Source organism: Epinephelus fuscoguttatus, linkage group LG13 (assembly GCF_011397635.1).
Source record: "Epinephelus fuscoguttatus linkage group LG13, E.fuscoguttatus.final_Chr_v1".
NCBI lineage: Eukaryota > Metazoa > Chordata > Actinopteri > Perciformes > Serranidae > Epinephelus > Epinephelus fuscoguttatus.
Genome location: NC_064764.1, coordinates 17,816,273 through 17,831,385, shown reverse-complemented (window position 1 = coordinate 17,831,385; position 15,113 = coordinate 17,816,273). Strand labels below are relative to the sequence as shown.

General features: G+C 41.1%; 1 protein-coding gene across 2 annotated transcripts in view; it reads left to right on the top strand.

Annotated features, from left to right (window-relative positions):
* Positions 1-15,113, top strand: part of LOC125900168 (receptor tyrosine-protein kinase erbB-4-like) — a 479,428-nt gene that overhangs the window by 219,259 nt on the left and 245,056 nt on the right. For both annotated transcript variants that reach the window (XM_049595048.1, XM_049595047.1), the window contains exon 2: positions 1,071-1,222. In XM_049595048.1, coding sequence (XP_049451005.1) covers positions 1,071-1,222 — 152 coding nt within the window. The remainder of the gene's footprint in view (positions 1-1,070; positions 1,223-15,113) is intronic.

Genomic DNA, 15,113 nt, shown 5'->3' with positions numbered 1-15,113 from the left:
CTGTGGTCCATTGCCCAATAGGAAATGTAGAATACTCAAAAGTACTTTAAAAGTGCTTGAGTTACTTTTCTCAGGGAGTAACATTGGAAGTATTTTAAAAGTACTTGAGTTATTTTACTCAGGGAGTAACGCAGTAAAGTAACTGGTTACTTTTTTAAAAAGTAATGCAGTAAAGTACTTTGATTACTTTTAAAGTAACCCTTACCCAGCACTGGTTTGTACACAAAGCTGTCTGATTCCACACAGACATTGGGATTTATGTGCTTTTTTTCCTCAGTCGGTGTCCATGTATTCATGTGTGAGTGTGTGTGTGTGTGTGTGTGTGTGTGTGTGTGTGTTTTCATTCCACACAGATATTGGGATTTATGTGCTTTTTTTTTTTCGGTGTCCATGTATTCATGTGTGAGTGTGTGTGTGTGTGTGTGTGTGTGTGTGTGTGTTTTCATGCTAGAGTGGGCAGTAACAGCTGATTGGGCAGATGGCTTGTGTCGTCATGGGGAGGAGGGCGGCAAGGTGTGTGATGGGTGGGAGCAGGCCTGTTTAATTACTTGTCATGTGAGCAGCCCAGCTAGGCGCTAAAGAGCTTTCATGTGCCCCGAGGGGTGATGTGAGTTGTGGTTGGGGTGCAGAGAGGTCCGGCGACTCCTTAGTCTTACATGACCAGGCCAGCTGAGCAGGTGCTGCAGCTCACTGTCTGTGGGCTCATGTTTACACTACACTGTATCAGAATGATTTTTTTTGTACCACAAATCTGGCATGCTGCACAAACCAGCTTTTTGTATATGAAATGCATGTTCCCATACTGTAGTTGCTTTTCTTTTAATCTATGGAAGAAAGCAAACTTTGGAATGCACATGCTATTTTTGTTGGCAGTCTTGTAAGAGTACATTCAAAATCACATCGAGGTGAGCAGGGCTGTGGTGTTCATTATCAAGCTTCAAGCTGTTGGAAACCAAAGTGGGACTCACTCAGTGTCTGTGTGATTGCTTTCCATATCAATCCCTGCTTTAGCTAATATGACTTTATTAACGTTGTCTTATTCCTCTGTCCCTGTCTCTTATTTTCCCCAGTATGTGCTGGTACAGAGAACAAGCTGAGCACCCTGTCGGACCTGGAACAGCAGTACCGCACTCTGAGGAAATACTACGAGAACTGTGAAGTCGTAATGGGCAATCTCGAGATCACAAGCATCGACCGCAGTCGCGACCTGACCTTCCTCAGAGTAAGGACTAGACAAAATGATACAGTAAACTGGTTGTGAAATGTAATTCAATTCTTAACTTGAAACTTACCAGAGATAGGTCAATATGCTTGATTCATGTAAAAAACTTCAGTGACATGTTGTCAGACAATCAACATGTAACTTCACCCAGATGTCACTGACAGTCTCAGCTTGCGTGAAAAGCAAGAAATGCAAAATCATTTCAAGTAGACAGAAGTTTGAAAGGTGCTAGCCCTGTTACATTTCAGAGTGTAAGATATATATCATATATATATCAGTATATATATTACAGTACTTTCTACAATACGTCTAGATTTCAGTGCATAAGAATAACTCTCCAAACATCCACCTCTTCCATTATTTGTACAAGCAGTTTCTAACTCTGAGTTAAAAACTTCAGAATGTGAACTTTTTCAGTACTCCTTTCTCATTTGACCTTGTCACCGAGAGAATGCCCCTGTGCAGATCCCTTCCAACCAATCAGCACTCAGATTAGTGTCTACATATCCAATGATAAGCGGCGAGGAATGTTGCTCTAATCGGGGGTAATCAGACTTCCTCTCCTCTCAGAGTGTCTAACTGATTGTGCGCTTGCGCCATTGTGATCTGAGGCATAGAATAATCAAAATCCAAATAACTTGATCTGGCTAATCTCCTTTTTGATTAAGTGATTCATAGACAGGGAAGGAGAAGTGCTGTTGCGCTGAACATGAATCCCTATCTTTCCGAACACGTTCGGAAAATGTTAAGATATTTAGGAGATTTTTTTTTTTTCTCTTTTTAAATCCTCTTATTTTGCGACTGATTATGTGAAACAAGTAATTCACACTGTGAAGGAGAGGGTCAGGTGTGACATGGAGTAACGTTATTTCAGCAGTATCCATAGGCAGCAGTGAGATGTGGTAAATGAAAGAGTGGAGGCTAAGGTGAATGTTGTTCTCTGATGCTAATGAGGTACATGTTGTTTGGACGAGGGAGCTGAGGTGCAGTGCTGGACCTAGCATGTTTGGTGCCCTAGGCAAACTTGCCCCACCCCCCACCACAAATATCATATGATACATTACAATACAACATGGTGAAATTACGTACAAAAGAACGTCACACACAAAAGAAATTACACAAACAGCACATACCCACAAAAAGCACACCAAACAGTCGTGCCTAGGAACACATCACAAAGGGGGTCAGATGAGGGGCAGGGAGGGGGCAATATTGGCACCTCCGCCTGTGGGTTGCTGCATATGTCGCCTACAGGCAGATCTGAGGCGGACTTGCTTACTCTTATTCTGTTTTGATGGACACATGCATACATATACAAATGCAGTAGTGGGAGATGACAGGCCGCAGTCCTTCAGGGGCCAGAGCAGTAATAGCGTGGTAATGAGAGGTCAGAGGGAGGCAGGAGAAGTTACGGTTACTGAAAAAAAGAAGAAAAAACTGCATGTTTTTTTGGTAAAGTCAGCTGCTGCTGCTGACCTTTGTTGGCCTCCCACTTTTCAAGAACATCACCCTCGACCATTCTGGCAGCACTCTGCACTGCTAACACCATCCAACTCCAATTGATTCCAGTTTATCTGGGGGTCTGGGGAGCTCCCCTGGTGTTACGCTAAAGTGCTGACTGCATTCATGTGTTGGTATTGCTGTGCGAATGAACTGGGCTCCAGAGGCTTTACAGAGAAGGCAATCCCCCCAACGAGGCAAGCTGTGCTTTTTTTTCCCCCCTTTATTTTAATATTTTTCTCCTTACAGTGATGATTTGAAGTTAATGTGGCGAAATGGTTTGTTTACATCAGGTAAAATTAATGTTGTAGCTTATTTTCTCTCGGGTATTTAGTTTGTATGGGCAACAAAAATCAAGACTGATCAAAGCAGCAAATCAAAGACAGTCATTAAGTGTTCGGCATTGTGCAGAGCAATACTGACAACACCCCCTGCGATGCAAAACAAAACCAAGATGATATTAAGAAAGAGACAGCAATAGATGGCAAAGTGCTACCATTAGACCCCTGCAGAGGTAATCGGCCCCACTGACTGGGATGAAAAAATATCGTGAGGGGGGAAAGGGATGCAGTTCACAACCAAGTGTGATTGCTGTTTAACTACACAGAACCAATTTGTATTTCAAAACAACATTCACACCCCCACCTTTTAGCAACATGCCATCTACACAAGCCACTATTACATACAGCCCAGTCTTCGCAGGTTGAGGTTAAAGGTGCTTTTGACTACAATCCCCTTTTTACCTGCCCACTACTACATTACACCACCACTCATTTACAAAACAACTCCCTGTGGCACCAACTTGCCAGGTTCCTCCACCTTTCCACGCTTGGCAATTAACATGGGTTAATTGAAGATGCTAATTAGGAATGCAGGGTGCCAAACAGCAGGGGAGCAAGAGGGCAGGGTGCAGTGTGTATTTTTAGAGAATATTATTATTATTATGATAAAACACATTAATAACATGGTTCCCCAGGGAGGGAAGAACTTCACCTTGAGGTAGAGAAGAAGGGAAGGAGTGAAGAAGTAGAAAAAAAACCTATTGTGCAGCAGCTTACCATACCACCTGTCTCTGGGAGGTGATTGAAACTGATGCCTGTGCATTGGCTCTTTCTTTTCAAGATAGCCAAGAGATTGATGGCTGCCTCCCAAAGCCCCTCAAACAGCTTTAGCAGTAAATAGAGTCCATCTTCCAAACTGCCTCCACGACAGATGAATCAACGCTCGCACTGTGATTAATAACTGCATTTCAGCACTGAGGCTTTCTCCCCACTCCCCCCCCCCATTATGCACATTCAAACCAACAGCACGACAGTGAGCTTTAACCACACGCACTGCTTACATCGTCAGCGTTTAAATCACTCCCAAATCCATATTCTCATTCCTTTTGAATCTGTCCCTCATATCGTGAGCAGAGCGTATATTTGCATACTGAGTACATGCACATTAAGAGATTGAAATGACAAGTTGCGGCCAGCACAACATGTGACGTTTTCTGTTTTGTGAATGGCACGCAGAGGAAGGCAAACACACACTTTGGCGTCTCCTCTTTTCCCTCATGTCACTTCCACGCGTGTGCTCATAAACTGATCTGTGATTATGAAATATTAATTTTTCCCTCTCCTCCCCTCTTCCCAATCCCAGTAGGAACCCACAGTCACACAGTCGGATTGTTTGTCTTGCCATCGCAACCATTAGTAAACATGTCATTTTCCTCCCAATATTAATGCAGTGATCAGATTGTTTATCAGCCCAGCGCCGATTCGCTGACTCCCCTCCTCGTGCTGCTAATAAATTATGGAATTATCATTTACAAATGGAAACATTTTGATTTCCAACAGGCCTTGTGTTATTAGTGTCTGGCAAGAGTAGAGAAAATGTAAATGAAGCTAGCAGGACAACAAACATTGTATATTCACGTGAATACCTCCATTACAACCTCCTTCTTTTCTTTCCATTAATCACATTCATCCACTTGCTTTCTTCTTCTTCCTTTTTTTAATCTTCCTCTACAAGGTGATGAGCTAGAATAAACTATTACTAGTCCGTACCCATTGAGTGCACAGTTGCCCACGTACAGTTTCACATGGTGTGTGTTTGGGATACAGGTCATAGGAGATTGCAGAATAAATAGTCAACTGAACCCATTAAGAAGAGCAATGTATTCAGACAGAGTTTTTGTGGATTTGATAGTACGATTGCTTTATTGAAAGTACCACTGCCAATAGTGGGATAGTTAGTGGGCTAAAACTGTACATTAGTAGTTGAGGTAGAGTGTTTATATGTTGCGTTGACTGAGGTGCGGCTAGCCCTTGTTGCAGTGGTGGGGGTTGGAATCCAGCCTTCGTTCTTTGCTGCAAGTCTTCCTTGCTCTCTCTCATCCATCCTGTCATGCTTCACTGTCCTGTCAAATATAGCCAAAAAAAGCCCCCAACTTTACATTAGTAGTTGAGGTAGCACGCTGAAAGGCAGATAGTTAAAGTCATTGCCTTATCGAAGCTCAGTTTTAGTAAGTTTTCCAACTTTTGCCAAGAGGGAACTTTAGATATTGGTCCCTAGATTATGTTCACCGAGTTTCATGCAGATCGGTCAAACTTCCTAGGAAGAGATCGATTTTAAGTGTTTTTCAAAAAATTCAAAATGGCGGAAAATCTGTATAACTGGAAGTTATGGGTTCTGAGGCAAATTTGTTCCTCATGAGGAGAGGCATCTCTGTGCAAAGTTTCACGTCTCTACGACATACGGGGCATGATATATGCCCATTCAAAGTTTGCGATTTCAATCAGTTGCTATAGCACCCCCCTTTGGCCAATTGATGTAATATTGCTTCATTAGCATCCTCCCATTACCCTCTACCACTGTGCCAAATTTCACATGGATTGACCAAGTCAGTGAGGAGAAACATGTGGAACAGACACACCCACACACAGATAGAGTTTTCGTCATTATATAGTAAGATAGATATAATATAATATAATATATATAATGTGGTCCAAAACAGCACAACCACAAACAAACGCAGTTGGCTTCGTGATCATGTTCATCTTTCTTTCCTGCATATGGCTGTCTCATGCCATAACACCTATGTGCTAAAGGAAGCTTCTAGGCAATGACGATGATGGTCTGTTAATGTGGCCTTCACACTTGTGTGAAGTGTTCACTTGACCCAACGCTTGTTTGTCACAGTGATGCATACCAGATGGAAAACACTGTGAGTGCATTAGTAAGCAGGCATAATGCAAACTAAAGGGTTACTTGAGATTAAAGATGTCTGCTTACTTCAGTTAGTGTTTTTTTTTTTAACAAGGTTATCAACATAATAAAAAATACATTCATTTCATTTTATTCATTATTTTTCTATGGGATGGGAGAGAGTAGCTCGGATAGAGGGAGGCAGCAGAAGTGACCTCTCTCTATGTTCTTTCAGTCCAACGTGCCTTGACCCTGCTTTGATTTGAAGGGGCCAGTTGGTTAATAGGGATTCGGGGGTAAGCAATTCAAGATGTAACATAATGCAGGCAATAAAAGTATTTTTGAAATGCTGCATGTAGGGCCAAGGGAAAGCTAGAGTGCAGTAGGTCCGACCCAAGCTGTTCTATGCTGCAATGGGAAGATTAATAACTTCCGGGATCATGATCACATGTTTTGTTTGCTAGTAGCGCGAGCGAGCACCATCACAGACGTACAGTATTATGTAACAAGGTGTACCGCAAGTTCATCAGTGTTTGCAAGTTGAAGGTTATGTAAAGGAGGATATTTGATAAAAAGAAAGCCTCCATCCTACAGGTACTGGGTTGAAGAAAAAATTATTTTGCATAGCCCCAAACTGCAAAAATAAACAGCAACAGAGCCTAACTGCTCTATTATGATGACTTTATAGCTCACTTGGTAAAGCATAGCCTTGCCAGAGGAGGTGGACTGACCATCTGGGTCTGTGGACAACAACCATCTGAAAACCCTTCTGTGGAATGACCAGTTGCCACATGTATTGGCATTGCATGTGTGTGCCTATATGTATGTGTGTGTGTGTGTGTGTGTGTGTGTGTGGGGCAGGGCCCTAAAATGCATGACCAAATCATCAGTCCCATCTTTCTACCCTCACCAGATTTATTTTGATGTACTCCTACCTTTCAAACTGTAAGCTGCACTCACAATGACAGACTGATTGCTGGTTCATAAATTGTGATTGAGTCAACCTAACAAATTAACATTATGCAGCCTTCGGGGGCCTGTCAGAAATATATCAGAGTTACAATTTATGCGTGCGGGGATTGTAAAAGAAGAATACAAGTTATGATTGTGACAAAAGCTGAGTGTAAAGGGTTGGACGCCGTAAAGGCAACACCTGTAAAATACAAATACGATATTACACCATAAATCAGCAACAGATAGTACCTTTCTTATTATTTGACATTTTTGTTGACACTGTTAAGGGGTTTGTTCATTCAGGTCAACAGTAATATATAAAGTCTAGTTTTAAATGTTGAGTTATAATATTGTACATGATTATTTTAAAAACTAGTCCATACCCATTGAGTGCACAGTTGCCAACGTGCAGTTTCACACGGTGTGTGTTTGGGATACAGGTCATAGGAAATTGCAGATTAAATCGTCAACTGTACCCATTAAGAAGAGCAATGTAAGTAAGTAAGTAAATTTTATTTATATAGCACTTCTCACAGAGAGGACTCACAAAGTGCTTCACAAGATAAAATACAAAAATACAATAACAGAAACAATGCAAAATACACAAAAACAATTAAAAAGTGAAGTGCAGCGAAATACAGAGATGATACAATGGACAATTAATGGAACGCATACTTAAACAGATGTGTTTTTAACTGCTTTTTAAAAATGTCCACGGAACAGGCCGCTCTCAGCTCATGAGGTGCATTCCACCATTTTGGTGCAACAGCCTTAAAGGCTCTGTCACCTTTCGTCTTTAATCTTGTGTGAGGGACAGTAGGTAGGTGGCCTTCAGCGGACCGCAGTGACCTGACAGGACAATGAAAGGACACCAGATCCGTCAAGTATGCAGGTGCTTGACCATGGAGGGCTCTGTAAGTGATGGTTAGATGCCAGGATGCCAGGACTGGAGTGATGTGAGTGAACTTATGAGATCTGGACAGAAGCCTGGCGGCAGCGTTCTGGACCAGCTGGAGGCGGTCTAATGAAGTTTTATTGAGACAGGTGAAAAGAGAATTACAGTAATCTAGACGTGAGGAAATAAAAACATGGATGATCATTTCTAGCTCGGAATAAGTTAACATGGAGTTTGGAAATGTTTTTGAGGTGGAAAAAGCAGGAGCGAGTGACAGTTTTGATGTGGTCATCGAAGAGCATGGCCTGATCAAATGTGACCCCAAGGTTTCTCAACTTGAGGCGCACATTTGCACCGAGGGACCCTAAGCAGCTGGCCACTTTAGATGCTGAGGCGTCAGGTCCAGTAATTAAAATCTCAGTTTTAGCTGCATTCAACTGAAGGGAGTTAGAAGACATCCAGTCCTTAATTACATTCATACAATCGTACTTTGAGTCAATTCCATCGGTCCTATCAGGGTTAAAAGAAAAATATAACTGGAGGTCATCTGCATACATATGGTATGAGATACCTTCAAAATTGCTGATGACATCTCTGAGAGGGAGCATGTATAGCGTAAAGACGATAGGCCCAAGCACTACACGTGTATGTATTCAGACAGAGTTTTTGAAAAACATGGGAAAGACAGAATGACACACTGACAGTTTCCATGATTGTACAGCATACCATACCATGACTTAGCCATACCAAAAAAAAAATAAATAAAATAAAAATAAATAAATAAAAAAACATAGGGGGAACCACAGCGATCAGTCGCATTTCAGCCATATTTAAGCATTTTTCTGTTCTTATAGCGCCACCCAGTTGCCAATTAGAGTTACATTTCTCCAGTCACCTTGAGGCGTCCTGTTCTACATATCTACCAAGTTTAGTAAAAATCGATATGGCGGTTAGGCCTAGATAAGAAATTAGCTCTCTAGCGCCCCCATTTTGTTTGAGCGGGTCAATAATGGAGGGGTCCCCTCAGATGATGTGTGGCCATGTGCCTACAAAGTTGCGTGGTGATCGGTGAAACCCTTGAGATGTTATACACCTTTATGTGATGAGCCACGCCCTCCACAATATTCATTGCCTTATAGAAGCTCAGTTTTAGTAAGTTTTCCAACTTTTGCCAAGAGGGAACTTTAGATATTGGTCCCTAGATTATGTTCACCGAGTTTCATGCAGATCGGTCAAACTTCCTAGGAAGAGATCGATTTTAAGTGTTTTTCAAAATTTCAAAATGGTGGAAAATCTATATAACCGGAAGTTATGGGTTCTTGAGGCAAATTTGTTCTTCATGAGGAGAGGCATCTCTGTGCAAAGTTTCATGTCTCTCCGACATATGGGGCATGAGATATGCCCATTCAAAGTTTGCTATTTCAGTCGGTTGCTTTAGTGCCCCCCTTTGGCCAGTTGATGTAATATTGCTTCATTCTCATCCTCTGACCAAGTCAGTGAGGAGAAAAATGTGGAACAGACACACAAACACACCCACACACAGAGTTTTCGTCATTATATAGTAAGATATATAAAGTTTTATTGCTGTGCATGTATGAAAAAAAGGGAAATTCATGCTGCTGCCATCTATTCTATTACCTCCTGATAGGTCATTCATATGCAGCTTACTGTAGGGCAAACGTTACAAATGAAATTGCTTTCGCAAGCTATTTCCCACAGCATTTGAAAGCAGCATCTACTCCTGCACTCCATCCCCGTCTTCTGACATCTTTCTTCATACTTCTTCTTGACTGGCATATTTGTCCCTCAGGCACCATTGGTGCCCTCCCCAGCTTCCTAATTGTTGGTGCACTGTTAGATGAGTGCAGATTACGTTGGCCCCCTGCTCCTCAGCAAACTCCTTCAATATTAATGAAGACTGATGAAGTGCTAGGGAGCCCCTGTCTTTCAGCCTCGGCCTAGATTGGATTGACAATTGCAATTAGCGTCCCCTCAAGTTCATTTCCATCACTTTAATTTGACACGAAGAAGGACAGTGCGGGGTGGGAAGTGAGACCGTTGAGGGAAAGAATTCCTGAGGAGAAAGGTTAGAGAAGGAAAATGGGGTGAAAGAGTTTGACCAGGAACTAGTTTGAAAGCTACAGACAGCAGAGAGGAGGAGCTTGCTTCAGCCGACAAAAGGAAATTTAAGAGTCCCAACAAATCTTTTCCTCACCAATATCGGAAGCGATTTTCTGCGGCTTACTTTTTACATTTCCTCCACCTTTCTTTTTGTTATGTGCGGAGAATGCCAGAGGGAAGTCTGTGCTAGAGTCAAATCCACCGTAAGGCCTGTAAATCAGGTTGTGATCCCCACTCTGGGGTTTCTACAACCACCAGTGAAGCCCAGTATATGTTTTCAGTGTTTACCTAATATCAGTATTTCAGTTTCTTCTCCCAACTGCAACAGTCACCAAATGGATTGCTTGTCAGTGCGTGTGTGAGAAAGAAAAAGAGTGTGTGAGATACGGGGACAGCGGCACCTGAAAATTAATGATTCTCCATCCTTTTGCAGGGAAAATAAGCAACGGATGATAGTCAGAGGTTGATGATGTGTCATGTTTGTGTGTATTTCTATACAGGTTTTTATGCGTGTGCATGTGTATACTGTATGTGTGTATTGTGTTGTTGTAACTGATAGGAAATGCTGCATCAAAACTTTCTCTTTGCTGTAGTGACATTCATTTTAAACCTACCCTTCCTCAAATTGACTGAAGCAATTGGTTGCATCCCTGTCTGTAAGAACGCGTTTGGAGGTGTGTATGTGTGTGTGTGTAATTGTAGGCCGGGTTAAAACCTGTCTCCTTGTTTGACTGACAGATACATTTTCTTGCTCCCCTTCCCACTGTTGGTCAGCCCATATCATTTTCTTCCCCTGTCTTTTGGAAATGATCTGGACTGATAGGGCAAAGGAATGAGGAAAAAAAAAAGAAATGCCTGCTCTCCCTCAAATGAGCCAATACATGCTTACCATTTGTATTGACCTGTAGCCTGTGGTGGGCAATATGAGAAAAACCAGTGAAATAGACGCATATCTGTCCCCAGCAGCTGTGCTCATCTGTTTTGTGAAGATACTTCCTGTAAAAAAGGAAATCTGTACGGGACCAAAGAGGGCAGATATCAGCTGCTACACTTCCATCAGTGTGTTGAAACTTTGAAGCTTATTGCACATTTTACTACTAACTACTGAAGCACGATGAAGCGCTTGAGAAGTTCTCTCAGTCTGCAAGATCATTTTTCCATAGTTATGAGGTGGTCATTCTTGTGATGTTAAGTTATAATCAACACACTCATGATGAAGTGTCTAACAAACATTTTTGTTCGCTTAATTAAATGTGCTTCAGTATGCAATAACCCAATGACAAATGTCACAGCAAATGAAAGTGCAGCATACTTTAAATTAATTATTTTCTCCTTTAACATGGCTCATCCATTTTATTTAATTTGTGGGACTTTCTATCATAAATGTCCCTGAACATTCATTACCCAGTGTTTGCAATATCATGCGGCTGCATGGCAACCTAAATATATGTTTAAAAGAATCTCTGGCCGCTTTAAGTACCTTTGGTATTAGATTTAGATTCCTGTTAACTGCCAATAGGTTTTTACGTGCAAGGAATTTCCTTTGGGTTATTGATGCATAACATAAACATATCAAGAGAAAATTAATTAACAATAAAAACAAGTATTGCAAATATCAAGAGACATAAATATAGAATAGAAGAAAATTACAATTAAACTATGAAAAATGCTATAAAAATATGTCAAATATGTAATAAAAATGAAAAAGCTGTGCAGTTGTTGGATGTCTAAGGGATATGCAGATTGGTTGATTGATTGACTGATTTCTTATTTTTGTATCATGCACACTGGCATGTGCCTGGCCCTCATGGGATTACAAGACACCATTACAATGACGTTGCAGTAACAATCAAAAGTACGTGTTATTTAACTACTCAAGTCCAGAAACAGAATACTCTGCCTTCTATCCCAGGCCTTGCAAAGACATTCAGCTACAAAAAAAGGTCCCCTTGCTGAAACAAAACTCAGATTTTTCATGATCATCCAACCAAAAGAAATCAACATAGATAGAGGCCATTTTATTGAAAAGTAAATTTCTTATGTCTTCGTATACAGGACAGTAAAACAAGAAGACAAACCAAACAAATTCTGTCCTCCTCTGGGGTGGCGATAAACCTTCCAGTCTCTCAGGCTAATGGTAATGTTACTAAGAGCAACTGTGTTCATAGAGATCTTTGTCTTTTGTTTAGATAGTACTTAAGGTAAGGTTCCACACTGTGGCTAGTCTTTATGAGACAATAAGTTTGTGGTTCATGTTAATACCATATATAAAGACACCATTTTTCTTGAAACATTTCACTCCTAATCTCCTGAGTATCACAGGTAACCTGTTCCGGAATAATGATTTCATCTCATTAGCCCAGGGATGACAATGGGAGGTGTCCCAATGAAAGATATTTTCAGTGGGTCTCCGATATAACGTCTTCACAGTCTATCCCAAAGCTGAAGCATTTCACTTTTTACTTGATGTTTCCCAAACCAAATCTCTGCTAATGGACAAAACTGAAGTAAATGTATGGACACCCAGGAAGGATCAAGTCCCAATGTCCTCAAACGAAACTACTTCCTAATGTCCTCAAACAAGATGATAATAAAGTCCCAGTGTCCTCAAATGAGACTACGTCCCAATGTCCTCAAACAAGATGATAATAAAGTCCCAGTGTCCTCAAATGAGACTACGTCCCAGTGTCCTCAAACAAGACAATAAATGTCCTCAAATGAGACTATGTCCCAATGTCCTCAAACAAGATGATATTAAAGTCCCAATGTCCAGTGTCTTCAACCGAGTACTTTCTAATTAACAGTCTTAGCTTGTTGCTGTTGCTAAAATTGGTCTAATTTGTTGTCTTATCAAACGTTATTATTCATAAATTTCAACCATAAAATGTGATCAGGTTTTGGACCTTGTCCACTTTTGTGTTAGGATCAGCTGCAGACTGACTTGGCAGAGATGGCTGTCATTTTGTTTTTACATTGATTAGTGGATTATGCTTGTACCACCACTGGAAGGCACAAAAAAAAGTGTCCACAAATGAGGACAACAGGTCTAAGCTAAGCAGAATCAAGGTGCAGTTAACCCCAAATATGATGTCCTCATGAGGAAACAGGGTCTCAGGCGGTTATAGATTTGTGTATGTATCCTAGTATGACATCCTAGAAAATATAAATAAGAATGTTTGCAGTGTATGTCGATAATATGCCAAGAGATGTGCATTAATGTAATTAAGCATCATTGCAAGATTGCTGCTCTTGGAGGAAATCAGCAGTTGAACCACTTGGATAGACTGACACCGTAATGCCAAGATTGAGTCAGAAATGTAATATCCATGCCTGACATCTGCTTTTTATGAAGTCTTATCTCTTTTATGAAGTCTTCAAATCTTAGTCCTCTAAAGTGAAATACTGTAAAACACATCTTAGTTCATAAATACCTCAGACAGTTGACAGCAGATCCTGAGCATTCAAAGTTAAACTAATTGTTTGACTTTAACATATTGCCTACATCAGTGTTTGTGGATTGCTGGATCATGGGTAAGATCAGCTAATAATATATATAAAGAGAGAGGCATTTCATGTCTTGGAGTGCCTCTGTAAATCTAGTGATATTTTCTTATGTATTTTTCTGCTCCTTCAAAGTTTTTTTTTACCCACCCACTATTTCTGTCTACATGTGTATTATATCTATAATGTTTTTATTGGAGATGTTGTCTCTGTTGTACATGTTTTCTCATCTTTTAAGAAGGAACTGTTCTATATTAAATTGTCAGGAGAGGATATAATACTTTTGTCTCTGAGTAACACCAGAATCCTCCTACTGAAAAGCATGTGTGTCAGATTTCAGCAAAGTGGTGGGATTTCTGAGTCTGAAACAACAATCAAATTTTCATAGCTCAATGGATGCAACTGCACTGGGGCAAGTTTTTAAGAATTCCCACTGTCTTGGAGTAGACGGTACAGTAGATGCATGAGACTTTCTCACCACACTGGCACACGCACACACACACACACACACACACACACACACACACACACACACACACACACACACACAAACCAGAGGTGATAGTACTTATCGTAACAGAGCAGTGCCAGACTGAATGGCGAGGCAGTGGAGAGGAGAGGCAGAACCGGGGCGTGACAATAGCCCACCCTGCCTCTCTGATGCCTTTCAAACTTCATATCTGCCTCCCTCTGCAGCTTGCCATAAAAAAAAAAGTGAATGATATAGACCAACTTCTCTGGAGGATCGAAATCAATTTCCACCCACTGCGACTTAGATGAGGGAGTCCTTTCCGTGAATGGCTGGTGTTAAGGCTTAGATGGCCAGAGCACAATAGTTCCACTGGAACAAGCTCCTCATTAACAACACTCAATTGATAACAGCACTTGTTGAAAACGGCCACCAGCACGTCTAATCCTCTGCCTTTATTTTAGGCCTTGACACATAACACACACGCTGTGCGCATTCAACCTGTGCTGATGAGTCTGTGCATAACAATAATGGACCCTGTGGGTTTGGCTTGCCTTATCTGAGTCGTGAGACTCTCTCACCTGTGTCTGGTTGTTCTTTTATCATTCTTTTTGTCTTTTTTTCTTTAATTCTTTAAATCATCTCCTGGCTACACAGGGAAAAGCAGCTTTTGGTATCTTGCACTGAAACAGTACAAGCTGCTGGGTGGAGGTTAGAGATCAGGTCACTTATCCACATTTTTCATCAGTATTTTGGGATTGAAACTCGCTGCATGCTGCTAAACCCACAGAATGTGAGTATATGCGCAAGGTCAACCATGCTGCATCAAGATCACTCCTACTTCATCATGGTTAGATCTTTCTCACTGTCCCCGTCTGCCTTCACTTCTAACTCTATCTTGCCTTGTCTGACAAAATACTTGAGTGATATTCAACTCTCAAATCTCTCTCTTTATTAAGTATGTAATACTTCCCATGTGGTTTTAAAAGGTAGTTTCCATCCAAAGGAACTTTTCAAACCACCCCTGCAGCACATGCAGGCTCAGTATGGTCTAGTCATATTTTTACCATAGTGTAAAGCAAAATACTATAATACCTTTTTTTCCATTGTAACTCCTGGCTGCACCAAGTAAAGTCATGCTGTGCCGATGTGTGTTTCAATTGTCAGTTTAGATGCGGCGTGCCACGCCAAGCTGTTCCTTTTCTGGTCTGCAGGAGATGAGAGAAAAAGGTGTCTTTAAAAGTCTTAATGTGTTCAGC